This window comes from Podospora bellae-mahoneyi, chromosome 2 (assembly GCF_035222275.1).
Source record: "Podospora bellae-mahoneyi strain CBS 112042 chromosome 2, whole genome shotgun sequence".
NCBI classification, from domain to species: Eukaryota; Fungi; Ascomycota; class Sordariomycetes; order Sordariales; family Podosporaceae; genus Podospora; species Podospora bellae-mahoneyi.
This window is the reverse complement of record NC_085881.1, coordinates 4398590-4423532: the sequence shown is the minus strand read 5'-3', so window position 1 is coordinate 4423532 and position 24943 is coordinate 4398590. Positions and strand designations below refer to the sequence as shown.

Genomic DNA, 24943 nt, shown 5'->3' with positions numbered 1-24943 from the left:
TTCTAAACATATCCGGCACTCGGCGTCATCTACACTAGCCTTTACCTAGCTCTGGATCAACTAGGCAATTCTGTCCTTTCAGCTGTCATCGCACTGGACTAACTCCGGATCCTCGACATGGTGTAACGGTTTACCTTGTTGAGCATGCGACTTCCTCATTGGGCTTTTGTGTTTGAGTGTGTTTTAAAGATGACAACGGAATATCGAGGTTGGAATCTTAGGTGAGTCGTAAGCCATGTGATTTGCATCAGCTCACATGGAACATCCCAACACTACGAACATCCCATATACACCTCGGGAACCCCCTTCTCGAAGCCTTGTGTGACAACTAGTCAAGCCACAATGTCTGTGCGAGGCGGCAGCCCACCTGTTCTTCCTCAACGGCGGAATGAAACCGCGGATCAGTGGAAAGCAAGCCGTTGCCGGAGGGCAAACAGTCACCAAATCTGGTGACCGCCGAACAACGTAATATAGAACATATCAACACCAAGCCGTTCATATGTTGTTTTCTCTCTACCCCCGGGCTGGCCGTTCGCATCGTCGCACTTTGGTGGGTCGCTGCATGGTCTAGTTTTGACAGTCAGGGGGATCGTGGTCCTATATCTAGCCAAGGCCGTGGACAATTGGAAACACGTTCGTGCGGCTCATATATCCCGTCTCCCAAAATCAAGAAGTCGCCGACATGGTTTGACCGAGATCCAATCGTCAAGCCGGAAACTGGGTTATGAGCAGGGGCAGAAGCCATGCGGACCGAGGACTTGCCACGTTTCTGTCCCATTTCCTTCCGCCCGAGCAGCATCTCCGGTTGGCAAACCGAATTCTCACTGGCTCTCCTCGTCGCCTCATGTTCGGCGGCGTGCCGTGTTGGCTGACCTGCCGAGACCTCTCAGGCATAGTATGGTTCGTTATAGATGCCTTCTCCTTCCCTCCTTGACTGACTGGGCACGTTGTGTTCTATAAACCGGAAGGCCCCGATGGCTTTGTATTGTACAGTTATGGGAGTGCCCGTGCGAACAAGCCCTTGAGTCGCATCTATGGTTGGTAGTTTGGTTGTTACAGAAGTCAGGCTTACATATAGAGAAAAACTGGGGCAGCACCCTGCCCAGGCTCGATCCGTTATGCGAAACCCAAGACAGCTCAATGCTTCCACTAAACCGCTCTATCTCTTGACCCACGCAGGTCTCTTTCTCGCCTTCACGCGGCCATGCTTCTTTCTCTCCACCCTTCTTGGATCGCGTGTGACACAACCAGCTACAGTAAACACCAGTCAGCATATATCCCATAAAACCGGAACCAGTGTGAAGCCACCCATGCCAGCACTTGCCTCTTCTCAATGCAGGTTTCAGAGCAGGCTCATGAACCATGAGAGCTCTTGAAATGGCCAACGTAAGGGCCTCCGCCTGCCCTGTGGTACCGCCTCCTTCCACGCGTGCCCAAACATTGTATTTGTCCATGCGACCAGTGGCATGGAGCGCCCAGACGGCACTCTCGCGATCATGAACCCGTCCGAAATAATCCGCGAGGGTCTTGCCATTGACCAGAACCTCCCCATTGCCCTCCACAAGCCAAGCCCGGGCCGAAGACGATTTCCTCCTGCCGCTGCCCAAAGACCGCCCGTATTTATCAAGCGTTTTCTTGACAGTTTCGTTGCTGAAGGCCTGAACACTGCGCTTGAAATCGTTCAACGCCTGAATAACCGGGGCAGGCTTGATTTTCGGGTGAATCTGATGTAACCGCCTCACGATGGCGAGGCACTTTACATAGTCGGTTGCCTTGACCTGTTCACCGACGGCATGTCTGAAATCGTCCAGGGTCTTCCAAGACACGCGCTCGACGGCGTTGGCGGGAATGGTGGGGAGATTTCCGTAAATCCTGAGCAGCTTGTCGAGGGCGAGATAGCTGTCGTTGAACCGCGATGTGCGCGAGAAGTAGGATGGCGATACTGGTACCGCGCGGGCGTGTCTGGCTCGAATCGTGCCCTCGAGCTTCACGGAATCGATCTCGGGAGCGGCCTGGAAGGACTGGGTGGACAGGCACCTAGAACCCTTGGCGTTTAGTCGCAGTGCCTGAAATTGTTGCTCGAGAGACCGAGGTCTCACGGCTCCCCGCAAGGCGGCGGCGAGCCCTCGTCTTGTTGTTGGTATTGAGGCCATTATCGCGTGGTGCTATCTCCCATCGGAGGGTGTCGGCCTGCCGGGAGCTCGCCACGGAACAACCGCAGGAATTTTTCCAGTCGTTGGCGATTGAGCCGGGAGCTCGGGCCACCTCTTTACATGCCCGTTCACAAAGCGGCGGGTATCGACCTCCCAGCCTCGCGGGTTGGGCAGCGTGGCCTGAGCACCCAGTGTCCCGCACACACGCCCGCATGTATTCACTGCCTACCAAAAATGGCTTAGCAAAGCAGCAGGGACACACCCCACCAGAACAATCTACCCCGCCAGATAAATTTTATTACCCTTCGCACATTGTCGCCTTGACTCCCCTCCAACCCAATTCCCCTCTCCGAACCTTCACATCCAGCCAGACAGCTAGCACCGCAGCAAAGATGGCATTCGGAAAGCTCTTCACATACCCGGTAAGCCCATCTCCCGCTAGAGATGTCCTTTTCTGTGAAGGCTGCTCAATAACTAACATGATGGGGTGACTCAGGGCAACCCCCGCTCCACGGCCATCCGCGCCGTCGCGAAGGCCAACGGCCTCGACCTCCAGGAGGTTGAGACTGACCTCGCCCAGCCTACCGAGGAGTTCACCAAGGCCAATCCCCTCAAGAAGGTCCCCGCCTTCGTTGGCGCTGACGGCTTCACTCTCACCGAGTGCATTGCCATCGCCATCTATGGTACGTGGTATTCAGGCTTCGATGGCGATATTGCCCCGCTTTCCATTCCCAGCTCCCTTTGGCGACATCCTGTCCGGTGTAGCCTCTCCTGCCCTCTACAACCTGATGACCTAGACATTCTTTAACAGTTATCCCTATCTGAATAACCGTGTTGAACTGGTTTCTAACTTCTGATTGCTTTCTTTTTGCACTTCTTTGTCTGCCTTCGCAATATGGGTTTGGATACCTGTAGCTAACAGATGATACAGTCGCCTCCCAGAACGAGAAGACCACTCTCCTCGGCAAGACCAAGCAGGAGTAAGTCAAAACCCAGACTCGGAATACACCGCAAACCAGATTGCTAACATGTCATGTTTGCAGCTATGCTTCCATCCTCAAGTGGATGTCCTTCTTCAACAGCGAGGTCCTCCCCAAGCTCGGCAACTGGTTCCGCCCTCTCCTCGGCAAGACCACCTACAACAAGAAGGCTGTTGACGAGGCTGAGAAGGAGACTCTCGCCGTCATCGCCGTTGTCGATGCTCACCTCGCCAACAACACTTACCTGGTCGGTGAGCGCATCACCCTCGCCGATCTCTTCGCCACTGGCTTGATCGCCCGCGGCTTCGAGTACTTCTTCGGCAAGGAGTTCCAGCAAAAGTACCCCAACGTCACCCGTTGGTACTCTACTGTCTACAACCAGCCCATCTACTCGACTGTTGCCCCCGAGTTCGCTCTTCTTGATGCCCCCAAGTTGACCAACGTCGCTCCCAAGAAGGCCGAGGCTCCCAAGCCCGCTGCCCCCAAGCCTGCCCCCAAGCCTGCTGCTCCTGCTGCCGAGGAGCCCGCTGAGGCCCCCAAGCCCAAGCACCCCCTTGAGGCCCTTCCCAAGGCCACCTTCCCTCTTGATGAGTGGAAGCGTCAGTACTCCAACGTTGACACCCCCGAGGCCCTCAAGTGGTTCTGGGAGAACGTTCCCTTCAACGAGTACTCCATCTGGAAGTGCCGTTACAAGTACAACGATGAGCTTACCCTGACTTTCATGTCCAACAACCTCATTGGTGGCCTTAACACCCGCCTCGAGGCTTCCCGCAAGTACCTCTTCGGCTGTGCCTCCGTCTACGGCACCAACAACGACTCCATCATCGAGGGTGCTTTCGTCATCCGCGGTGACGACTACGTCCCCGTCTTTGACGTCGCTCCCGATTATGAGAGCTACGAGTTCACCAAGCTCGACCCCTCCAAGCCCGAGGACCGCGAGTACGTGGATGCTCAGTGGACCTGGGAGAAGCCCATTGTCGAGAACGGCAAGGAGTACCCCCACGCCTCTGGCAAGGTCTTCAAATAAACAACCAAAAATTTCAAGCGCATTTCGGGCCGGCAGAGGTGGTGGGCTAGACTATGGGACATGACTGATGAATGGGTTGGACGGGGAATTACGGGACGGGTTCTGAGCCCATTTGGTTCATGTGTGATTTGATATCGCCAATAGTCCGGTCGCTGATGAGCGTCGACTAAGCTAGACACTTGCTACTGCGTCCAGAATAAAGTTCTTTGATTCCAGTTTGTTTTGTCGTGTAAAGTAGCAAAATTAGTCAAGAAAAACAAAACAAAAACATTCAGAAATATTGAGATACCGTGGTGACTCGGCAGTGCCTGCGATGCTTTTTAGCATGACAGGGATTTGATAGAGATGTTGGAAGCATTCTTGGTATGGTATGTGACTGTAATGAATGTACAATTTAGGTAATACACTCCCTCCAACCATTCCCCCTCTCCTTTTAAACGCTTGCTTATCACACTACCGCTTTTATCATGATCTTTCTCTATTCCTCTACCTATATCACGCTGCAGACAACATAACTGGCACTGCAAAATCAAGTCATGCATCCCAGCTATCTTTGAGGCCTATCAACTATTTTTCGAGGACTACGTTCTTCTGCAAGTTAACCACAACCGCTATTTTTATCTCTATTGCCCTCTCTTCCCCTACCCGCTGTCTACAGCACTGTCACGTTCCTGTTATTCATAAAGTGATTAAACGGCTTCTGTCTTCTCTGCCGCGGCAAGATGAGGTACAGGCTTTGCACAAGCTCATCCAACTCGCCAACTTCCCCCTCCTCAACCTTCCGAGGTGTACCATCCCCATTGAGGACCTTGCAAGGCAGCTGATGATGGTTCCTCACCTCCGGTATGCAGACCGTCACGTACCTCCCCTACGGCGTGGCCTTGTCCAGCCTCTTGCTCAATTTTGCCACCTTCATGTAGCTCTGCTCTTTCTGCCCCGTCGTCCTCTTACCAGGTCTCCCGTTCCACCTATACACCCCCCTCCAAACTCCTTCCCCCACATTCACCCAAGCCCTCATCTCCTAAAATTCGTCCTCCCCATTCATAGGCTTCTCCTCCCTATTCATAGGCATCTTAAACGGATGAACCCTCATAAGCCTGCTCACATCCTCCGTCTTGGCCAACTCGTTCAAGTAATTATGCACAGCCGGCAACACCTGCCCCTCCCATCTCCCCTCCTTATTCCCCGTAAACTCCGGCAACGTCACCGCATTGTGCGGCTCGCTCCTCGCCTTTTCCTTCGAATCATCAATCAGCACCGTGTTCCCCTGGTGCCACATTCCAGAGGGGTTGATATGCTGATCCCCCCACACCGTCTCCAGCCGTTTATACACCTGTACCTTTCTGTTGTAGTCCTTAGCCGTCAACCCGAATTTATCCCTTCCCCACATGGCCAGAACCCTCTGCTTTTGGTCGTCCGTCAGTAAATCCCTGCACATCTTTTCCACGTTTTCTGGTCGGGCAGAAGACCAGATGACGACGGAAAATGTGTCGATACAGTACGTCACGAATTTCTCCGCATGAGGACGGCGAATGTAGTGGTCTGATCTCCTAGAGTGGGGCCGATGAAGGAGGGTGCCGTTGAGGTCGATGACGAGGAGTAATGAGTGCGGAGAGGGGGAAGGGGCAGGGGGTATGTTGGCGCGGGCGAGGTAGGCTTCCGTAGGAACGGGAACGCCGCCTGACTCTGCGGATGGGGCAAAAGGTAGGAGGTCGGGAAGGGTTGATTGCGCCGGTAGGGGAGCTCTGTCCATGTCTCGGGAGAGGCCGGGAGGGGGTTTGGGGGGAAGGTTGCTGTTTGGGAGTTGATTGGGACCACCACCACCGCCGACTGGGGGCTGGTTTGGGTCTGCTCCTCGGGCAGCTTTTCGTCTTTGACGGGGGATGAGGTACTCGCCTCCGGTGCCGCCACCTTCGCTTTGGCCTTTGCGGTTACGCTTGTTCTTCTTTTTGTTGTGAGAGCGCTGGCTATTTATGGGGCTAGAATCAGGACTGGGCTGAGCGTTGGGGTGGCGATATCTGGGAACGGAATCAGACTGGGCTGGTGGCTGTTGATAAGCCTGACCTTCGGCAGAGTTGAGGTCGAAAGAAGGTGCAGATGGGTTCAGGCCATTGGACCAACCTTCGCTGAACCCTTGATAGCCTGGATTTGGATCCATAGTAGCTGATCCAGATTTGGAGGTCTCAACAGTTGGGTGATTGCTCTCTGTAGCCGGAGCTGGTGGTTCGGTGTACCCTGATCCGGTCAGCAATGAATGAAGTGAGTGCTGGCGTGGTATGACTTACAATTCTGTGATGACAACAAAGACAGTGGTCTTGTTGATAGTTGTGATGTGGGTGATGAAGACAACAGCGATTCCCCTTTGCCAGATAGTGAACCTTTCTGAGAAGTCGATTTGCGATCGGGCCTTTCTCGAGCCGATTTGCTCAAACCTCGACTCTGATGGAAATTGCCAATGAAATATGGCTTTGAGTTAAGTCGGAGTTCTTGAGAAGAATGCAATGATAGCAGTCTGTTACTGTTATCAAAAACTCGGATTGGCGAAAAGAGTTGCTGTGGTTGAGATACTCGGTCGAGAAGGTTGGCAAGCAGAGGGTTTGTTTGCCGTCTTATCATTCTAGAAAAGAAAAACCTGATTCACAGTTCTTAGGCAGGAGCGACCTGATTGAACAATATCGGTTGCAGACCAGATGATCAGTCCTTGGGGCTATCTTTCCTGCTTATCGTCGATAAGCCTCCATCGTCCCTTTTTTTTTTTAGTAGCCTTCATCAAAGCAATAGGCAGGCACCATGTTGGTCTGTTGTAGGCCTCAGGGTCAGTTTTTCCAGACTGGCCAATGAGCGTCAGGCATCTGGAGCAGAAAGGGTTTGCAGGCTCAGCTTACAGGAACACTCACGTGACTTGGATCGTGCTTCTTTCAACATCATTACACCACCGGTAATCAATCAAATTTCTTTCAAAATATATAGGGTCAATATTTCTTAGGCTGGCTCCATCAGATACATAATTGGTACGTTTTGATATGTCTCTTTCTTGTTTGGCGCTCAAAGTCTCTAGTAAACCAATCACCTACTTGATCACTCATAGCGTCTGAATCAACCTCTCACTCACCACCAGCTCATCCACACCTAGTCATCACGTACCTGAGTCTTCTCACTCACACTCGCACCAACTTCACACCCCCAACCCACATCCATTCGCTCCTCTTGAAACCCATATCTCCATCTCATATAGACCCCCCGCCAGTCAACCGACCAGGAACACCTTGTTCCCTGATCGACAGTGCATTATGCACGCGTCTGTCTGTCCCCCTTCCGTGAGCTAAACCAGGTTTAGTCATGATATAACCTTAGCCTTAGCGAATATCACCTCCTTCAGTCATCACAAACTAAGCGATTTCATTCACAATGTCGGCACTACATCTCCAACAAAAAGCGCAAAGGTAGTGTGCCGTTTCACGGTATCACGGCAATGTAGTCCTCCGGCTGGTTAGCTATTGTCCATGCTTGTCAATATTCTTCGAGGATGATTTGTACCAGTACATCTATCATTTTCAGAACCACACAGCATGAATGTCACAGTCAGCGACAAAGAAGCATAGCCGATGATGTGAACGGCTTTCAGCCAGTGGGGGTATTAAACTATTTACTAGTATTCCTGTCTCCTTACTGCCCTTGTCAAGAAAATAAGTAGCTGTTATATCCTCCAACCAAGCTTCTGTAATTTAGTTTGCTCCTGGCAAGCAACTTCCTTCCCTTTCCCCTTTATGTAAGGCCAGAACGAGCGATAATATGCCTTGAAGATCCCCAAAGGCCCCAAAAACATTGGCCAACCGGGCGCCGTGAACGCCCAAAAATGAAGAAGAAAAAAACAAAAAGAAAAGGTATGTGCAATGGAACAAAAGGTCCTCCGATATAAGTACAATCTTCATCATATCATTCCCTCTGGTTGGCTTTTGTTTATGAAGAGGCGTAGAACCAGTATCTATTTCAAAGTTAGTTTACTGATTTAGTGTTTCTTGAGAACCTTGAGGGCTACTCACTGTGTGGAATATTGAATCTCAAACGACGCTGGCATCCCCTTGCAAGTTGCAGGAGCGCTGCCACCGACAGTCTCAAGACGATAGACCTCTTGAAGACCACCAGTGTTGGTACCCTTGGCTGCCAGTCTGAGCCATGGAACAGCAGCCTCTCCCTTCTTGCCCTTGGCGGCAGTCAGCGGCGCGGCAGTGCTGGCGTTCTTGCCGAAGGTGCCCTCGCCCAGGTGCCATTGGGGGGTATCAAGGCCGAAGAAAGGGGTGGTGCCGTCGGTAAAGTAGTGGATGCCGCTTACGGGGAGATCCGCGGGGGCGAGTCTTTGAAGAGCGTCATTGTCGGCAACATCAAAGTGCAGTGACGCGCGGGTAAGCATGGCGCTCACGTCAGGAAAGGCTGATGTGACACATGAGGCGTTGTAAAGGGTGGCAAGGGCGCCGAATGCTTGTGGCACGGCAGTGGAGTTGCTGAGATCGCATGTGTAGTTTTGTGTTCCGCGGCCAATCGCGACATGCTTGAGGTAGAGACCAGGTGTTGGTTGACCAAGGGGTTCAGCTTCTGTTGTTGGGTTAGTATGTCTCACAGAACTGCCGAGTGCGTGATGCTCTTACCGATTGGAAGAGAAAGCTTTGAAAGGTCGCAGATAGGTGCCGACCCTGCTGCCCGGTTTTCTTGGACCTTGGTCGCCAGGATGTTGAAGTAATCTGAGATGGCCTGGACATTGGGAGCAAGAGCGGCGGTGAATTTGGGGAAAGCGGGAGCTGCCCAGGTAGAAGCGCTGAGCGCAGGGACTAGGAGAAGTGGGCAGCGCATGGTGGTTTGTGTGCTGGTGGTGGGAGTAGAAGGTGAGCTCGGTTGGTAGAGTTGTATGGTAAGGTAGATCAACTATTGAATAAGCCGAGTCTGGTCGTCGATGGGTATCACGAAGAAAGAAAGGAAACCCAAAAGAGAAACCCAAACAGAGAGACCAAAGAAAGATATGGAATACTGAAAAGGAAACAAGGTCTGAACTAGACCAGATGTTTCATGCAAGGGGATGTGGTGTAGAGCATATCACGAACGCCATCTTTGGGGAAACAAGATGGGCTATATACAAAAGCCACGAGAAACAACAGGCGCGCACAAAGGCCAGCCAACCGCCTCGATATGCTGGAGGGTAGCACCCGTCCTTCCCACATTTGGCAAGGCGGGAGGCGGGAAGAGACAGACGTGTGCCCCCGGTGCCGTGGCCGAAGACGCACGTAGTCGCTGGTCCCGATGAGCAGCCGCCGAAGACCCAGTTACGACGACGACAAGACATGCTCAGAAGTGGGATGCTGTCTTCTGAATGGTTGATGGAGATCGACACCGACGTTGGAGGGGTTGGATAACCCCTGTCTGTCAGACCCTGGTCGCCCGTCTTGCAAGCGCTGGGACCGTGCGCTTCCGCCAGAGTTAATTCAAACACCCTTGGCAATGAGGGGTGTGGAGCGTGTAAATTGATGTCCATGGCAGACCTCATCCCACCACCGTTTAACAACATGGAGACAGTCCCTTTCTTGGGCATTCCATCGTTGATCATCCGGCTCATCGGAATCTACTATCCACTAATTCCCTTTACCCAAAAGACCAGCGACAACTCTAACAACTTCAACGATGATCTCCCAAACCTTGGGACACATCTCGAAATTCTAGAAGGGCGTGAGGCGTACACCTAATGATCTTCCACCCCCCAAAGGTAATATTGGGAAAATTTGCCCACTATTGCATGCCAATCACTTTTATTAGCCCTCATTCTTACTCACCTCATTGGCTGGCTTACACCGCGGCACAGCTATTTTTACCCAAAATACCTTCCGTGTCTTCCCCTGTCAACACCAGCTTTTAGCCGCCGGTGCACCCTTTCATCGATTTAGCTCTCTTCGGTCGACCCTGCTGTCCAACAGCCTTCTTCCCTCGCCATCAATGTTGCATACGGAAGGTCACCTATCCAGATTACCTTCCCCCTCCTTTAACGACCAAAATCGCGGGTAAATTTCTGGGCAAATCTGCTTCACCAAATCTCTTTCTGCGCGTCCGCGCCTATTTTTGCGCTGCCAACAGTCTCCTTCCTTGTCGACGGAAGGGGTGCTCACGGAAGCTTCAGTATCCGGCGTTCTTTTAGATTTCTGGATGCCAATCATGCCTCCTTGAGGGATTCATTCCAGCGTGAGATAGGAAAATCCGAACAAACTCACGATGCAGTTGCTCTGCAGGTTTTGTTTCGTTTCAACAACCTGCAGAGGACCACAAAATCCAACCAGCGGAATCTTCCGATGGGGAATGATTCCAAGAGCATTCAATTAGTGATGACCTCCCCGCAAGTCCCTAGCCGCGGGAGAGATGCTTGGCTCTCCTGCAACCCGATGGCCAACCGTTTACACCTTCCACACTGACATCTCTACCGAACTCAAGGTAATGGGCCACCTTCCTCGACCTTGAGTCCGCCCGTTCCACGCGCCCACGGGACATGAAAGCCGGGAAAACGCAACCTCACTCGGGATGGAAGTCCAGGCCGCAGAGTTGGCCAGCGTTTAAAATCCAAGCGAGCTACTGTCTGCCGCTTGTACAACAGACGGGCGAATTGTGTAAGTGGAATGCTGGGATTTGATTGGCTGAGTCCCACTATGACTTTGGGCAAGTCGTCCACAGGACCGCACACACAGGCACATACATATTGGACACATCCGCAGATGCCTTGATTCTTGGAAGGTTGAATAGTCCGAGGAGAAAGACAAATTTTCTTGTCCTGGGAAAGACGGGATCTGAACCTGGGAATTCGAGGGTCATTTGCTGCCTGAGCTCAGCTTGGTTCCGAAGATGCAACAGTCCCATGAGCACCAGGGACCAGGACACAGCCCAAACACACAAAACTGTAACACCAGCCTTCAAATCTGGTTTAAATTGTTACCCATACTCAAGAAACTCATTACAACATGGTAACATATCTCTTCTACCTTTCGCCCACCGTCCCATTATCAAACCTCCTTCCCTTTCACAACTTGTTAAGGAAAATGATATGGTATAACAGTACGACGCCACATGAGGCCACCCATCATCTTTTCCAGGCCCACACACATAAACCGCAGTGCAACCAAGAAAGCCTTCCAACACAGCCAATCCCCGGTTCCGAGCATCATCCAGCCGCCCGCCGGAGTCTACCGACCACACCTCTCCCTCCCGCAACCGCCCTCGGCCCAATAGTCCGCAGCCAAGTCCTTGGGCTCCGGACTTGCCAAACCGTGATTTGCATGCCAATTCTCGCTGTTATCAAGGTTTCTAAAGATCAAATCCAAAGATTCGTGACGCGTGTATACTACCACACATACTCGCAGCCTGTCGTTCATTCTCACGGCCAGCAGACTCGCATCCACACCACCAACTCTTGTAAACTGATCACCAAACCTTCCCACCATCACCACCTCACCATCATCAGGTCTGAAACCCCTGTTCCGACAAACTCCCCGTCCCCCCTCCACTCCCCCCTCCTCCTCCATCCCCAACATCCTCCGCCGCACCCCCCAAATTCCTCGCAACCTCCACCGCCGCCGCCGCAACAACCCGCCTATCCACATCCCCCGTCCCCATCCAAAACAAGCTATAAAACACCATCATATGCAAAACAACACAATAAACCGCAAACAAATTCCTGCTCGCCCTCGTGGCCAGCACCATCCTCGTGACCGAATACACCACCCTCTCGGGGAAACTCAACCCCCTATACGCCCTCGCCGACTCCCTCCCCCTAAACGCCGCAAACGGAGAGATATTAGACTCGTACGCCTTGCGGTACCGGTCCAGCGCTATCCCCGGGCTTTGTGCGCCCCCTCCTCCTCCACCGATAGACACCGAACTTGGGTTCGGGTTGGAATAGGCCGATGACGACGACGTCAAAGCCCCCACCGCTGGCCCGGCACGGTTGTAAGTAGATACGTAGCGGGTTTTCTCATAGAGATTCAAATTGTCGCGTTGCAGAGCGGCGATTTCCTGACGGAGCTGCGAGACCGTCTTGTGGGTTTCGTTTAGTTCTTGCTCGAGCTGAGCGTTGCGCTTCTTGAAGCGGTCACGCTGGGCCGTGATCATGGGTAGGATGCCACCACCGCTGCTGCCGCCCGTGGGTCTGTCTTCAAAGCCGCCTCCGCCGGGGTTGAACCCGCTGATGATGGAGGAGGTGGGGGAGGTGCGCCCATTGCCTCCGCCTGGTCTTCGGCCTGGCGCCATTGAAGGTGCGTAACGGCTGACGTAGGTCCCTGCTACGGAGGCGCCTGAAGGAAACGCGTTGGGTGCCTCGGCTTGGATGGTCGAGAGCTCGTTTTCGAGCTTTTCGTTGAGGTTCTGGGACTTCTCCAGCTCAGCATTGGTCCGGGAGAGCTCTTCTTGGAGGTTTTGGAGCCTGGATTGAAGGTCTTGGTGTGACACTCGGAGAATGGTGAGTTCGTCGCCCAGCTTCTTGTTGCGCGCAAGAAGGAGCTGCTCAAGGGTGTCTTTGCCTTGTCCGCCGCTCTGGTCTGTGGACATGTCTCGTACTTCGTCATCATCGCCAGTGGCAAACTCGATGCTCTTCAGCACTTCCAGCTCTTGCTTTACTTCGTCATAATCACTCCATTTTTGCACCTTGACCTTCAAACTGTCCCGCTCTTCTTTGAGTAAGCCAACTTCACGCTCCAAAGCGCGCAGTTTAGTATCGAGACCTCGCTTGAGCCCTTCCTTATCCACGCGCGCCGCCTCCAGCTTTCGAATAAGTGATGAATTCTCTGATCTCATCCTCATATACCCGGGGTCGTCTTCCAATGAAATTGCAGCTTGTGTAGGAACCTGTGACTTGGCTTGAGCCAGCTCCAGCCTCATCTGCTCGTTGCGAGCCTCAACCTCGGCAAGCCGTGCGCTGGTGCGCTCCAAATCCGAGTGCACCATCTCCAGCTCTGCGCTCGTGACATGGCCCCCTTGACCCTCCTCTCCATCGCCCTTGCCCAACCGCTGGTTGACTTCATAGCTGGCCTTGATCTCGTTCAAAAGACGATCCTGGTTCTCGACCTTGTCCTCTAACGCCTTCTCCTTGGCAGCCCAGTTGTCCTGCTTCTCCTCCAGCACCGCAGTCCAGGATGCCTCAACCTCTTTGACCTTGGTCTCCAAGTTCTCTTCCAACCCCTTCCTCAAGTCGCGCTCTGTTTGCAATCTCGTTTCGGTCTCTTCGAGCTGGGTATTCAAGCTTGACACTGTTTTCTGAAGGTGTTCGTTCTCCTGACTAAGCTTTGGTAAGGTGTCTTCAGACACCAGCATAGAATCGACCGAGGCCTCGAGCAATGGATACGGATCGGGAGCTTCGGATAGGGAGGTATAGGCGTGCAAAAAGGCCGAGTTGACAGATTTCGAATGGTTGGTTAGAAGATCAATGAACGTCTGGTAGGCTGAGCAGAGTCCCTGTTAGCCCCCAACTTCCTCCCTTGAACCAGGACCAAAACACCAAAATCCCAACTTACCCTTTAGCAAACCCTTTACTTCAGAAAGCTTGCTCGCATCATCCAGCTTTCGGAATTCTTTGGTCTTTGACGCAAGGTCTTTTCTCTGCACTGTCGAGTCCCGCTGGTAGGCAACGATTTCGGAGGCTGTGTTGTCGAGGGTCGAGACAAGGCTCGTGAAATCGAGACCTGATGGAGCAGCAAGTCAGACACGTGCTGATTCAAACTCGGAATCTAGAAATGAGCCTACTTCTCCATTGCGAGATGGCGTTTTGGAACTTGTTGACTGATTCATTGGTTGACGTTATCGTCGTCGTGGTCGCCGGCGCGGCGGCTGCCACCGCGCCGGGAGCTTCTGATGGGGTGTCTTCTGCCATTACGTGGTGTTTGTAGGCGCGATTACTAGATTAGCTATCGGGGACGGCAGCGGATGCCGTGTTGAGGTGTGGCAAGCATTAATGTTGTTATGGTTTGGAGGTTGATGTTTCGGCCGCTGAACAGCTGGAAAGGTGGCCGCTCAGGGACTGTGTGAGGCGCCAAGACTTTGGCCCGAGCCGTGGGGCCGTTCCATGCAGTTGGGGGAGCTTCGTCACCCCAGCCCCATGTGTGGGACCTGGCAGGTGAGCTACAGGGGTGCAATGGGCGCACTCCAACTTGGAAGCTTCCTGCCACAAGGCACATCGTGAAGTCAGCCTCTCCGTAGCAAGTTTCTCGATATAACGACGATTCGAGGGAGTTGACGACCACCAGTGCCTACTGTATTCGCAGCATCTTCCCAGAAACGGCGACGATGTCGCGCGAGAGGCCATGGCATCTGAACCGCACAGGAACCACAGGGCAACCACAGCGCCGCCTAGTATAGGACCCTTCGATTTGCGCCCGCTGCTCCATGGCGTCCCCCTGTCGGAAAATGGTGACGAGGAGGATATCCAGATCAACTGCGTGGAATACTTGGGTACGCTATTCCAGTACCAGCCTCTGTGTGGATTAGCAGCTGACACTGTCTCCAATCATCAGACGGAAACCTCTATGTTGGTACTACTGCTTCTGAATTGCTTCACTTCTTTGGCATCCCACCAGACCCGGCCGACCCGAACCAAAATCCCACGTTTATCCTCGCCTCACGACTGAAACCAGCATCCTCAGATACCAACGGCGCATCGAATGGCTCACGGCCAGGTGTCCAACAGATTCTCCTGCTGCCCCGCGTCGCCAAGGCATGTGTGTTGTGCAACTCAACCGTATCATTCTATTCACTTCCAGAATTAAGCCCAGTATTTGGAACCACGGTCAGGAATTGCAATTGGATCGGTGGAATTGATCTGAACGAGGACTTGACTGGGCCGGGGCACGACAGATCAGGATCTGTCACGATACTACTGCACTTGAACCGCAAGATCAGAGTAGTGAGGATTGGAGATGATGCTCCACGTGTATACCGAACCATCGACTATGCCGGGAGCACACTATCTGTGCGTAGGGACTCGTTTGCATGTGTGGCGGACTCGAGAAGCTATGCATTGGTGGATATCGATCGGCAGCTGAAGATCCCGCTCATGAGCATATCATCACTTGACGACTCACAGCCAGGAGGTCCCTTCGGGCAGGCCCAAAACATTGCTGGGCCGCCAGATGGAGGTCTTTTCAGGAGTGCATCTACAGCCTCGCCTCGGCCACCTACTGATGCACATGGGCATTCTAGGAGCACAAGCTTGGGCGATTTCATCTCGAGGGGTATACAACGACGGCAAGGGGAAACTGAAGATCCTGTCTTCCAAGATACGGATGCGCCAACACCGACGCGCAGCCCGGCGCCGGGAGAAGATGGCACAAATCGGGCCCAGCAGAACCGATCACCGCAGCCCCAGGCTGTATCAGCAGCACAAGCTGCCGGTGCAAATCCACCTTCCCGAACAATGTCACCAGCAAGGCCTGAGACTGTATCGTTGAAACCTCTCATAGTATCACCAACCACAGAAGAGTTTCTTCTCGTGACGGGCACCGGCCCTCTTGACCCGGGTATTGGCATGTTTGTGAATCTCGACGGTGATCCAACAAGGCCGACGTTGGAATTCGACAGGTATCCACGTGAAATTGTGGTTGATGGTGGACTTATTGACCCGTCATCATCACGCCCATCTCTTGGTGAGGCAGAGGAAGGCTATGTTCTTGCGTCCATGGCTAAAGAGCTCGAGGATGGGTTACATAATGGGCTGGAAATTCAACGCTTTGATGTGAATGTTGGCGAGGACGAGCCAGAAAAATGGTGGTTGGAGGTGGACAACACAGTTTCGAACGAGGCGCCAGGAAATACACCAATAGGCATCCGCTCTCTGCTGCAGAGCGAGGAGATGCACTTTGAGCAGATTGTACAACGGCTGTGCCAGAGACGATTCTCGCCATTCAGGGGACAATCCACCACACCAACGGTATCGCTAAAAAGTAACGACTCCCGCACCGCGCTTTCCCTTCAACGGCTAACACAGGAACAAGAACTCTTCAACCGTGACGAGTCGGATGACGAGGTGCTCCCACCAGAATGGGAGACTAATCGCAATAAAGAAGGCGAGGACTTTGTCCGGAGGCTGGCGAAGACCTCATCCAGACTAGCCGTATGGGCTGGGGCGAATATATGGTGGGCGGTTCGAAATCCTCTGCTTGTGCAATTAGAGGCTGCCTTGGACGCAGCAGCATCACGGGAGCAGCAGTCTCAGCCAACCACTCTTGAAACCAGATTACGGATATTCTCACTTCTAGAGACTATAAAGGGGCGGGAACCGAAGACGGAGCTTGAATTTATGACGCTGGGGTATATCAAGCAGCGGGCTAGCGTCATGCTTCTTGTTGCCTTTCTGACGTCGACAGAGACACCTTTCACCGAAGGTCAGACGACAGCAATGGAAGAGCATCTTATTAATGGCGACTTGGACGCTAGAGTTGTCTTGTCGCTTATACCCGCTCTCCGGAACGAGATCGTTGTCAGCAGACGAGGAATCTGGATATATGGGGGCATCAAAACTGTCGTGGAGGAGTATATATCCCGTGAACAGGATGGATTAGAGAATCAGGGCGTTAGTTCATTAGCGCTCAATGTCCTCCAGTTTCTTCGCCGGTTCCTCACGGCAACCAGGAAAAAGAAGGGGTTTGGGAGCGTATCTGATGAGGTCTTCAGAACTGTTGATGCATCTCTTCTTTTGGTACTTCTAGAGCTGGACAAGGAAACGCCCTTAGGTCAGCTCGGAAGAAGCGGCTCTGTCCGCAAGGAACTTTATGATCTTGTTGATCATGGTGTGGATTGTTTCGACCGCGCGGTGGACTTACTAGAGACCTACCAGAGACTTTTTGTGCTCAGCCGTCTCTACCAACACAAGAAAATGGCAGGCGAAGTTCTCGCAACATGGAGACGTATCATGGAAGGGGAAGAGGACAAGGGCGGCGAGCTTGGGGATGGCGAGCAACGGATCCGGAGCTACCTCTCCAACATCAGCAACCAGGCTCTTGTCCAGGAATATGCCATCTGGCTGGCCAGCCGCAACCCCAAGCTCGGTGTTCAAGTATTCGCAGACGAAAAGGGGAGGTTTCCCAGATTCGAGCATGGCCAAGTCGTCGCTCTCTTGCGAGAAGAAGCCCCTGACGCAGTGGCATACTACCTCGAGCACCTCGTCTTCGGCAAAGGCAATACCGCCTACGTCAACGAGCTCATCACGTACTACCTCGACATTGTCATCACGGATTTGCAGTCCTCCGAAGAAACCCGGGAGATGGTCGCCGCCTCTTATGAAGCCTACCGTGCCCTCCACCCCCCTAAACCAACTTACATCCGCTTCCTATCAGACAACACCCCACCCAACAGCGAGGTCTGGCAGAGCAGGTTACGGTTGCTCCAGTTACTATCCGGTGGACACGACTACAACGCGACAGCCATCCGCGCCAGGATAGACGACTCGCTATCTACCATCCCGCAACCCAACGGTCACGAAGACTCCAACAACAACGGGGTCAACACACTCCGCCATCAGCTCCTCGTACCAGAATCGATCATCCTCGCCGGCCGCGCAAGGCAACATCGCGATGCCTTGCGGTTGCTAGTCCACCGCCTGGGAGACTATGACACTGCAGTCTCGTACTGTATCCGTGGCGGCGCGGCGCTGTCACCTGGTAGTCGGAACAAACGCCGCGATAGCGATAGCTCCCTCCCGCCTACGTACGAGGAGCAGGTACAACTTTTCAAGTCATTGCTCGGCGAGTTTTTGGCGTTGGAGGACCCAGAGGAGAGGGTGGAGCGCACGGGGAATTTGCTGGAGAGATTCGGGGGCTGGTTTGATATTTTGGAGGTGTTGGAGGTGATACCAGATGGTTGGCCTGTGGAGACGATAGCAGAGTTTTTGGTGAGTGGGCTCAGGAGGTTGGTGGCGGAGAGATGTGAGGGGTTGGTTGCGAGGGCGCTGAGCGGGACGGAGAACTTGAGGGTTGGGTTTGAGTTTGTGGAGAGGGTGCGGGAGAAGGGGGCTGTAGTTGAGTATCCTGAGGGAGGAAGGGGAGGGGGGAATGGAGGGGAGGAGGAGGGGGAGGAGATGATTCATGGGGGGGGTGTGCTGGGAGGGGAGAGCTGGGGGGAGTATGTACAGGCTGGGGGAGGTTGGGGGGGTAGAAGGGGTGGTGGGGGTTTGAATAGTGAATGAGATGGTTGTTTTTTTTCTTTTTTTTGATGTGGGTTTGCTTGATGGTGACGCTGTTTTTTGTGTGGTGAAAACGGTTGGGGTGATGTATACCATGACGTGCAGATATTTGGCAACGATGTGCTGTTGTGAACGATGGAGAGCCGGATGAGGAAGGTAAGCGTTGAATCATCCTTAGCAATCTAGGAGCCCTTCTACCGGGGATACAAAGTCAGGGGCGCTACCAATCAGAAGGAACAAAAACGGTGAACCATCTGGTGAGATCTTTGGTTCGGGGGGCTACCAATCAACGCATCTTACGGCTTTTATTTCGTCGAACCCCCTATGATCCATCCTCCCCACAAAATAATTGGCACACCAGAGGAGATGGACTCATATCATACGTATCGTAAACCATGCCTTTAAAGATAGTTAATAGGCCTTTCAAGATAGCTAATAGGCCTTTAGAGATATTTTAGACATAATAACTATCCTTCGTAGCATAATGTTAGAATATGATATGGATTAACCTACTTGTGTGTATCAACTATTTTGTGGTAAAGGTGTTAATGTACAGAACGAACAGGCTTTCACAAGCAGGGCTGAATGGGAAAGTTGTCCACGCGCACCACCAATTCAAGAGGTATAGTTTGGTTGCCCAGGGGAAGCATATCTCGGCCAATATCATCGTGCCAACCCCCCTCGTCTCTTCCAGCTGCTCTCAAGCAACATTGAAGGACGATTGTTTGATTCGCTGGCTGCCATGTCTGTTCTTTCCGGATTTTCGGAGCTCTCTGGGTTTGAGCATCAGAGCTTTCAAAGGTAACACTGGACAGGTTTTCTTCTCCCCATGTATACACCCGCCGACTGCATTCTTGACAACCCAATTTTTTTCGTTGCACCATCACAACAGTCCATAAAACAGGTATAACCGGGGAAAGTCAACTAATGACCCGGTATGACCAAAGAGCGTGTGCTACCCGGCTCAGTTTGCTGGTGAGTATATTCTATCCAAGAACCCCCTCCCTTCGCCCCAAAATTCTAGGACGTTCGTTCTCCATAAGGTAGCTACCCCCCAGACCACAACCGAGAACGGGCGAGCCGGACTGCTGGTGTTGTGGCTGGCTGAGTTAAGAGCGACCCCCCACTCAAACTATTTGGGTGGAAGGGGGGCAAAAACTACACAGAAGAAGGGTTGGGTGGTAATCAATCTATCCCCCGCGGAAGGGAACCTGAAGTGTGTGTTGTTTTACAACATTCGCCCCTCTCTCTTCCTGTGGGATATAGCAGCTGCTGCTGGGCTGGTGAAACGCAAGCAAGCAAGCAAAAGCAAGCAGGGTAATTTGGATGCAAAGGTAAGCTGCCAGATTTGACGCAGGAGAATAGGAGGGATAGGGGGAGGGCAGGTATGGGAAATTCGGAAGCGGACTGGAAAGATGCAAAGTTTATAGTGATGGTGTGGTGTGGTCGTTTAAGGAGGTCGCAGATAGGTTGCCTGATGGTGGTGGTGGTGGTGATGAATTGGGGAAGTGCGACAGTTTTACATCCTCAAAAAACGGTCAGAGAAACGGTGTTGTGGGGTTTTTGGACTGAAGTAACATCGCGGATACCAAGACCCAGAGGAAGAGCTGAGGGACAAAATTACCTGGGAATCGTGATCCGACGATGCCGAGGAGTTTTGTCAACCAAAAAGGCCAAGAGGCATATGAATCTACTTTAAATCAATTCGCCATCTCATCGCCTGCCCCGCGATCAACTCCCAGAGACCAAGTTCGCCGGCGCGGTCAGAATAAAATTATGGATTCTATCCTCCCAAACGGAGCCTTTCCGCAGTGGGTTCTCTGGGGAACGTGACATCGTTATGGGGTCTTTGATGGAGACAACGGCGATTGGAGCCAGATTTCCCCAGACTTTGGTGTGTTGCTTCTTTTCTTGGGTGAGGGTTACAGTGGAATTGGGGAAAGAGAAGGAAGAAGAAATTGCTTGGTTGGAAAGTCCTCCGCAGGACGAAATGGGTGAATGATCTGATGATTATGGTGAGATTGCGCTCTTTTTGTTCGAAGCTGAACATACATACATGTGTAGGATTTGGAGGATTGATGATGTGTCAGAAAATATCAGGCTTTTAACAGTTGCTTCCAGTCCGCGGTTATCGCTTATGGCGGGAAAGAAAAAAGCTTCTGGGATTTCTCGGGATGGTTTCGACGCTGCCGAAGTTGCCAACCTGTCATGAATCACAGGCTTGGGAATTTTTTTGTTCCCGAACGTGTTTGGAGGCTGGGTGGTGAGTGGTGTATGGGTGGAGTTGAGTAAGGTGATGTCTCACTAACAGATCTACAACCTCTTGCAAGGCATATAGCAATAGTAGTTTGTGTATCTTGTCATAGTCAATTATCTCGGCAAGCACAACGCGAGCATCACAAGCAAACACAACACCAACTATTATCCTTTGCAATTTTTTTCTTTATGATCAATTCAATTTGACGACATGAACAAATCTGCAAGTTCTTTTGTGTCTCGGCCGAGAGTCAAAACCACGATCCTATGTCCCCGCGCCTTCCCCGCCCCCAAAAGTGATCGGAACATTTCCTCTGCAGCCTGCCGCCACAAAAAGCACAAACAAGATCGAAGCCGTTTGAAGACACACAAGGAAAAAAAAGAAATCTCAGTGTGGTGGGACATGCGGGTTTGATTCGCATCTCATAAAAGCAAAAAGTAAAGTTCGATCAAGATCTGAGATCGGCACCCAGGCCCTTGTGTGATTTGTGACCAGAATCGTGTTTCAAACATGCCCATCAGTGACATCCGTATGCAGGCAGAAAGAAGCAACGTGGGATGCAAAGAAGAATGGAAGGCCAAGGATGAGACGAGACAAGGCTGTCTCATGAGTGTGATATGGCAAGGCAGGTAGCAGAGGGGTACATACACAATAGGATTTCAATTGATAATTATTGAGTCTTGGTGGTGCTAGTTCGCAGCCGAAAAGACCGATTTCCTGGTCTGTATCATTGCAACTTAATTCCACTGTGTCATGAGGCTCTCGTTTGCTGTTGGGCGGCGCAGCAGGGCCCCGGGTTCCTGGACAGGAGGTGGTCAGCGTCGTGTTGCGTGCGACGCTGTGGTTCATGATGATGCGGCACGGGTTGACTGAGGGATCTGGAACCTGGGATGGCCTCAGAAAGCGGCAGGCAATGATTGCAAATAAGAGATGATCCAACCTCTGCGTGAGAGATTCCAACTAATGCATCCATTGAAACTCCATAGCTATTGCTATGAGGTCAGGACTGCCTGATTTTATCCCAGTTGACTTTTACCAGCCCTCCCGATTACTATGAGACATAAATATCCCAAACCCCTGGAAACTTTTTGAAGGACAAAAATGTCTCAGGTTTAATCCAAAATAAACATAAAGAAAAGTCCGAACTCGATGTCGCATCAAAGCTGTAACTCGAGTTCCCATCATACCTCGTGTGTACATGACAGATATAAAAGTCATAAAGTGATTGTAAAAGAACCATAAAAAAAAAACAAGGAAAAATCCAGGGGTATAATTCTCCGTAGCCCGTTTCCCACCGCTACCCAGAACCACCGCGCAACTGCTGTCTTGCAATAACAGCCAAAAAGTGGCTGTATAGAATACATCTGAATTAGGCCCTGGGCCATATCCAAAATCTCTGTATTTCGAGTCTTAACGCCAAAAAAACAATCAAGGCGATACTATTAAGAAACAAAAAATGATGGCAGCATGTTCAATCTCGACCCAGCGTATTTGAAGGTGGCTCAATGGGAGACCGATCCTCGGCGTGTGATGCCGACCCCGCCAACTCCGTCATGCTTTCTGTCTCGTACGTCTTGTCGCTGTTCTTGAATGCGTTCCGTCCGCTGCTCATCATCTGGAAGGAACCATCGCCGTGGGAATGCTGATCCTTGTGTCCAAACCAGGCCTTGGTATCCTCCCACAGCAGTTGACACGCTCTCCACGATGTGACGACGTAGATGATGGCGTTCCAAAAACCTTGGAGAGGAAGCACAAAGGCGGACATGTATTCAAGTGGAAGCGACGCTTGTTCCCTATGGACGACAGAATACACGCGGTTGGCGCTAGAAGGAATCCATGTAACAAGCATGGCGGTGAAAAATAGGATGGAGCACTTTGTGTAGGACCAGGTCGCATTGTTGGCTTCATAGGCAGCTCGACGGCGGAGCGGGTTAGCCCCAGCGGTGGCGTTGCGTGTCGGAGGATCGATTGTGATGTTGGTTTGTGTGGTCGGCGGTATATCGCCATAAGAGTCCCGCTCGGGAGCTCGCTTGTTAGATGATATGTGAACTGAGTAGGCAGCATTCGGTGCTTTCGGTTGTTCGTTTCCGCTTTGTACGATGCCCAAGGTTGCAAGACTTTTGTCAATGACTTCAGAGGTAACCGAAACCTCGGTGGTCTTGACCGAGCTGAAGGGGTCCTCTGTGATCGGCTCGTGGTCGTGGTGACTGGTGCTAAAGTTACGGAGTTGCTTGTGTTTCTTGTAGATTTCGCGGCCGGCGCGGATGTAAATGAAAAAGGTGATGAGAATAACAATCCTAGAAGACCGAAACGCTTAGTGTTTGGTTCGAGTGGGAGAGATCTTGGGTAACAACTCACCAGATCGGTCCGTAGAACGTCGCAATGCGGAAGATGTCCCACCTAGGGCTCACCCAGCACCACAGCGTTGCGTTCCCATACATCTTGCCTTTTTCCGGGGTCTCAATGAAGATGAAGGTGAGGGCGACGATGAAGGGAATCCCATAGCAGCAAAGAAGATAGGGGATTTCCATCTTTCGTAACCGAGTTCCATCAAACTTGAAATAAAAGGTCAAATACACATTGACCGCCATGGCCAATGTCCAAAATGTATCAGCGGGCATAAACCTGATGAGACAAATCAGCAACTGAATGGTAAGGTCCTTTTCTCCCCCCCAAAAAAACGTACATTTGAATAAGAAATCCCTGGAATTGGCAGCCAGCCGATCTTGGATTCGCGATGAAGGACCGAGCCATCAACGTGGCAGCATTGGTCATGAGATTGCCAAACGAGGCATAGAATACTAGACGGTTGATGGGTTTATGGAACGCTTTGGAGGCGCAAAAGGTGCCAATCACAAGGACTGAGCCGAGGAGGGAAAAGACGGAACAGGTGCGCTCAATGATGCTGAACACATCTACCGGGAGCTCGGCCCGGGGATTGGTTGTTTCGGCCATCTCGATCACTTGCGCACCATGAAGTCGAACTGAAGTGTTTGAAGAACAGCAACGGCGTCGCGATGTAGTTGTGTTCCCGGGCACGACTGGCTTTTAATCAGATCTTCCAAGTGACTGTCTCCCGCCGGTCTCTGGCTTTGTCGTCAGTAAGCGTAGAGTTTGCCTCGGGTTGAGAGTGAAGTGCTGGCGTGAGTGTGATCAAACAAGCTTCGGAGTGTTGGCATCGGCGTAGATGTTGGCGAGGTCAACAAGGCCGTGTGCGATGTTGAACCCAGCTTCCCATCGCGAGACCCAGGACAGTGGAATCGAGGAAGGTGTAGAGGGATAGTGGGGATTCAAGTATTCAACCAGAGCTTGGGAGAGAAACGGAGCCCGGACGAAAAGGAGCACCTACTTGATCCCAGAACGGCTAGCCAGAATGCAAAGCCGTCATGAAGAGGACATGGAGAAATGTCATGCAGGGCCCAACCACGAACCAGGCCAGCTTCGTGGTGGCTTGGCTGTATCCCAGGGGTTGCAACACTAAGCAAAAGACGGTCTAGATGAACGGAAGGGTACACCACTGTACCGTGTCTTCTCCCACGGATCGTTGCCCCTCGATCTGCATATGACGCAGACAAAAGCTGGGCAAAAGGGGGCCATGGGTACTGGCACAAATACTTGCCTGTAGAGAAACGAAGAGATGGCTTATGGACACGGATGTGAAGGCGTAGGATTGGCTGAGAGGTCAAATAAGGTGGGTAGCCCAACGCTGTGTACGGATGATAAACGAGAAGGAAAAGGCAATCTGCGACATGCTCGGTCCGCTCCCGAAAGTACGTGTACGCCCATAATACACCTTACATATACTGGAGGATATCTGCAATTCTGGTCAGTTTTCTTTTGCAACAATTATCAGGTGCTTGACTGAAGACCTCGACACACAGCGACAAGCGGGGTTGTTACCAGTCCAAGATGTGGTTCTTTGGTTCCCATTTTCTTTCTCGCAGGGGTGCCAGAGCTCCCCCAGAAAGATCCACTTCCGATGGTGACATACCCTGCGGGTACCCTGCAAGTCATCTTGGCGTTGAAAACGTCGCTTTCCGTTCAGGCTCACAACTGCCTTATCTGTATCTTCGACATCAGCATGATCAACCATCGGATGGAATAAAAAGAAGGGAAACACCACGTTTTGCCGGTTGTACGGGATTGTATGTATGTCGTGGGATGTGACGGCTTCCTGTTTCCATTGCCAAACATCATCCGTGTTCGATTGACACTTCTGAATTCTAGGCTGTATTGGGATGCTGGGATATCCCGACAGAAACGGACTTGACGGTGTCTTTCCAAAGGCCCTCGCCGCTATCGTTTGCCCAGGCGTTTGCTACGATCTGAGTCGTG

The 24943-nt window shown here is 52.1% G+C and overlaps 7 protein-coding genes across 7 annotated transcripts; 2 read left to right on the top strand and 5 right to left on the bottom strand.

Annotated features, from left to right (window-relative positions):
* Window positions 1-905: 905 nt before the first annotated feature.
* Window positions 906-2153, bottom strand: MRPS9 (37S ribosomal protein S9, mitochondrial; the record flags this gene model as incomplete). The annotated part of the gene is made up of 2 exons (XM_062876954.1): window positions 906-1251; window positions 1321-2153. 2 exons carry the CDS (start codon window positions 2151-2153, stop codon window positions 906-908), a joined length of 1179 nt encoding a protein of 392 aa, XP_062735601.1.
* Window positions 929-4456, top strand: TEF4_2 (elongation factor EF-1 gamma subunit). The gene is made up of 4 exons (XM_062876953.1): window positions 929-2575; window positions 2650-2836; window positions 3085-3133; window positions 3197-4456. The coding sequence occupies exons 1-4, from the start codon at window positions 2366-2368 to the stop codon at window positions 4158-4160; spliced, it is 1410 nt and encodes a 469-aa protein (XP_062735600.1). The 5' UTR covers window positions 929-2365; the 3' UTR covers window positions 4161-4456.
* A 286-nt stretch (window positions 4457-4742) lies between these two features.
* QC761_212190 (uncharacterized protein) lies at window positions 4743-7099 on the bottom strand. Its single transcript, XM_062876952.1, has 3 exons — window positions 7046-7099; window positions 6446-6990; window positions 4743-6395 (listed from the first exon to the last, which is right to left on the bottom strand). Exons 2-3 carry the CDS (start codon window positions 6774-6776, stop codon window positions 5182-5184), a joined length of 1545 nt encoding a protein of 514 aa, XP_062735599.1. The 5' UTR covers window positions 6777-6990; window positions 7046-7099; the 3' UTR covers window positions 4743-5181.
* A 609-nt stretch (window positions 7100-7708) lies between these two features.
* Window positions 7709-9523, bottom strand: QC761_212180 (uncharacterized protein). The gene is made up of 3 exons (XM_062876951.1): window positions 8807-9523; window positions 8204-8753; window positions 7709-8145 (listed from the first exon to the last, which is right to left on the bottom strand). Exons 1-3 carry the CDS (start codon window positions 9006-9008, stop codon window positions 8121-8123), a joined length of 777 nt encoding a protein of 258 aa, XP_062735598.1. The 5' UTR covers window positions 9009-9523; the 3' UTR covers window positions 7709-8120.
* A 1569-nt stretch (window positions 9524-11092) lies between these two features.
* QC761_212170 (uncharacterized protein) lies at window positions 11093-14226 on the bottom strand. The gene is made up of 3 exons (XM_062876950.1): window positions 13923-14226; window positions 13694-13861; window positions 11093-13621 (listed from the first exon to the last, which is right to left on the bottom strand). The coding sequence occupies exons 1-3, from the start codon at window positions 14047-14049 to the stop codon at window positions 11646-11648; spliced, it is 2271 nt and encodes a 756-aa protein (XP_062735597.1). The 5' UTR covers window positions 14050-14226; the 3' UTR covers window positions 11093-11645.
* QC761_212160 (uncharacterized protein) lies at window positions 14171-18354 on the top strand (the record flags this gene model as incomplete). Its single annotated transcript, XM_062876949.1, has 2 exons — window positions 14171-14627; window positions 14690-18354. Exons 1-2 carry the CDS (start codon window positions 14480-14482, stop codon window positions 18352-18354), a joined length of 3813 nt encoding a protein of 1270 aa, XP_062735596.1. The 5' UTR covers window positions 14171-14479.
* Window positions 18355-18734: 380 nt separating this feature from the next.
* QC761_212150 (uncharacterized protein) lies at window positions 18735-24472 on the bottom strand. Its single transcript, XM_062876948.1, has 6 exons — window positions 23958-24472; window positions 23295-23694; window positions 22967-23233; window positions 20408-22905; window positions 18906-20354; window positions 18735-18823 (listed from the first exon to the last, which is right to left on the bottom strand). Exons 2-4 carry the CDS (start codon window positions 23561-23563, stop codon window positions 22080-22082), a joined length of 1362 nt encoding a protein of 453 aa, XP_062735595.1. The 5' UTR covers window positions 23564-23694; window positions 23958-24472; the 3' UTR covers window positions 18735-18823; window positions 18906-20354; window positions 20408-22079.
* Between the last annotated feature and the right edge of the window lie 471 nt (window positions 24473-24943).

Bases quoted from the DNA above. Each gene is read 5' to 3' on its own strand.
- TEF4_2 (XM_062876953.1), top strand. From the start codon at position 2,366: ATGTATTCACTGCCTACCAAAAATGGCTTAGCAAAGCAGCAGGGACAC. The intron at 2,837-3,084 runs GTACGTGGTATT...CAGATGATACAG, and splicing joins CATTGCCATCGCCATCTATG to TCGCCTCCCAGAACGAGAAG. The intron at 3,134-3,196 runs GTAAGTCAAAAC...TCATGTTTGCAG, and splicing joins CTCGGCAAGACCAAGCAGGA to CTATGCTTCCATCCTCAAGT.
- QC761_212190 (XM_062876952.1), bottom strand. From the start codon at position 6,776: ATGATAAGACGGCAAACAAACCCTCTGCTTGCCAACCTTCTCGACCGA. The intron at 6,396-6,445 runs GTAAGTCATACC...TGACCGGATCAG, and splicing joins TTTGTTGTCATCACAGAATT to GGTACACCGAACCACCAGCT.
- QC761_212180 (XM_062876951.1), bottom strand. From the start codon at position 9,008: ATGCGCTGCCCACTTCTCCTAGTCCCTGCGCTCAGCGCTTCTACCTGG. The intron at 8,754-8,806 runs GTAAGAGCATCA...ACCCAACAACAG, and splicing joins AAAGCTTTCTCTTCCAATCG to AAGCTGAACCCCTTGGTCAA. The intron at 8,146-8,203 runs GTGAGTAGCCCT...ACTTTGAAATAG, and splicing joins GAGATTCAATATTCCACACA to ATACTGGTTCTACGCCTCTT.
- QC761_212170 (XM_062876950.1), bottom strand. From the start codon at position 14,049: ATGGCAGAAGACACCCCATCAGAAGCTCCCGGCGCGGTGGCAGCCGCC. The intron at 13,862-13,922 runs GTAGGCTCATTT...CTGCTCCATCAG, and splicing joins CGCCATCTCGCAATGGAGAA to GTCTCGATTTCACGAGCCTT. The intron at 13,622-13,693 runs GTAAGTTGGGAT...GACTCTGCTCAG, and splicing joins AGTAAAGGGTTTGCTAAAGG to CCTACCAGACGTTCATTGAT.
- QC761_212150 (XM_062876948.1), bottom strand. From the start codon at position 23,563: ATGGCCGAAACAACCAATCCCCGGGCCGAGCTCCCGGTAGATGTGTTC. The intron at 23,234-23,294 runs GTACGTTTTTTT...TTGTCTCATCAG, and splicing joins CAGGGATTTCTTATTCAAAT to GTTTATGCCCGCTGATACAT. The intron at 22,906-22,966 runs GTGAGTTGTTAC...TCGGTCTTCTAG, and splicing joins ACGTTCTACGGACCGATCTG to GATTGTTATTCTCATCACCT.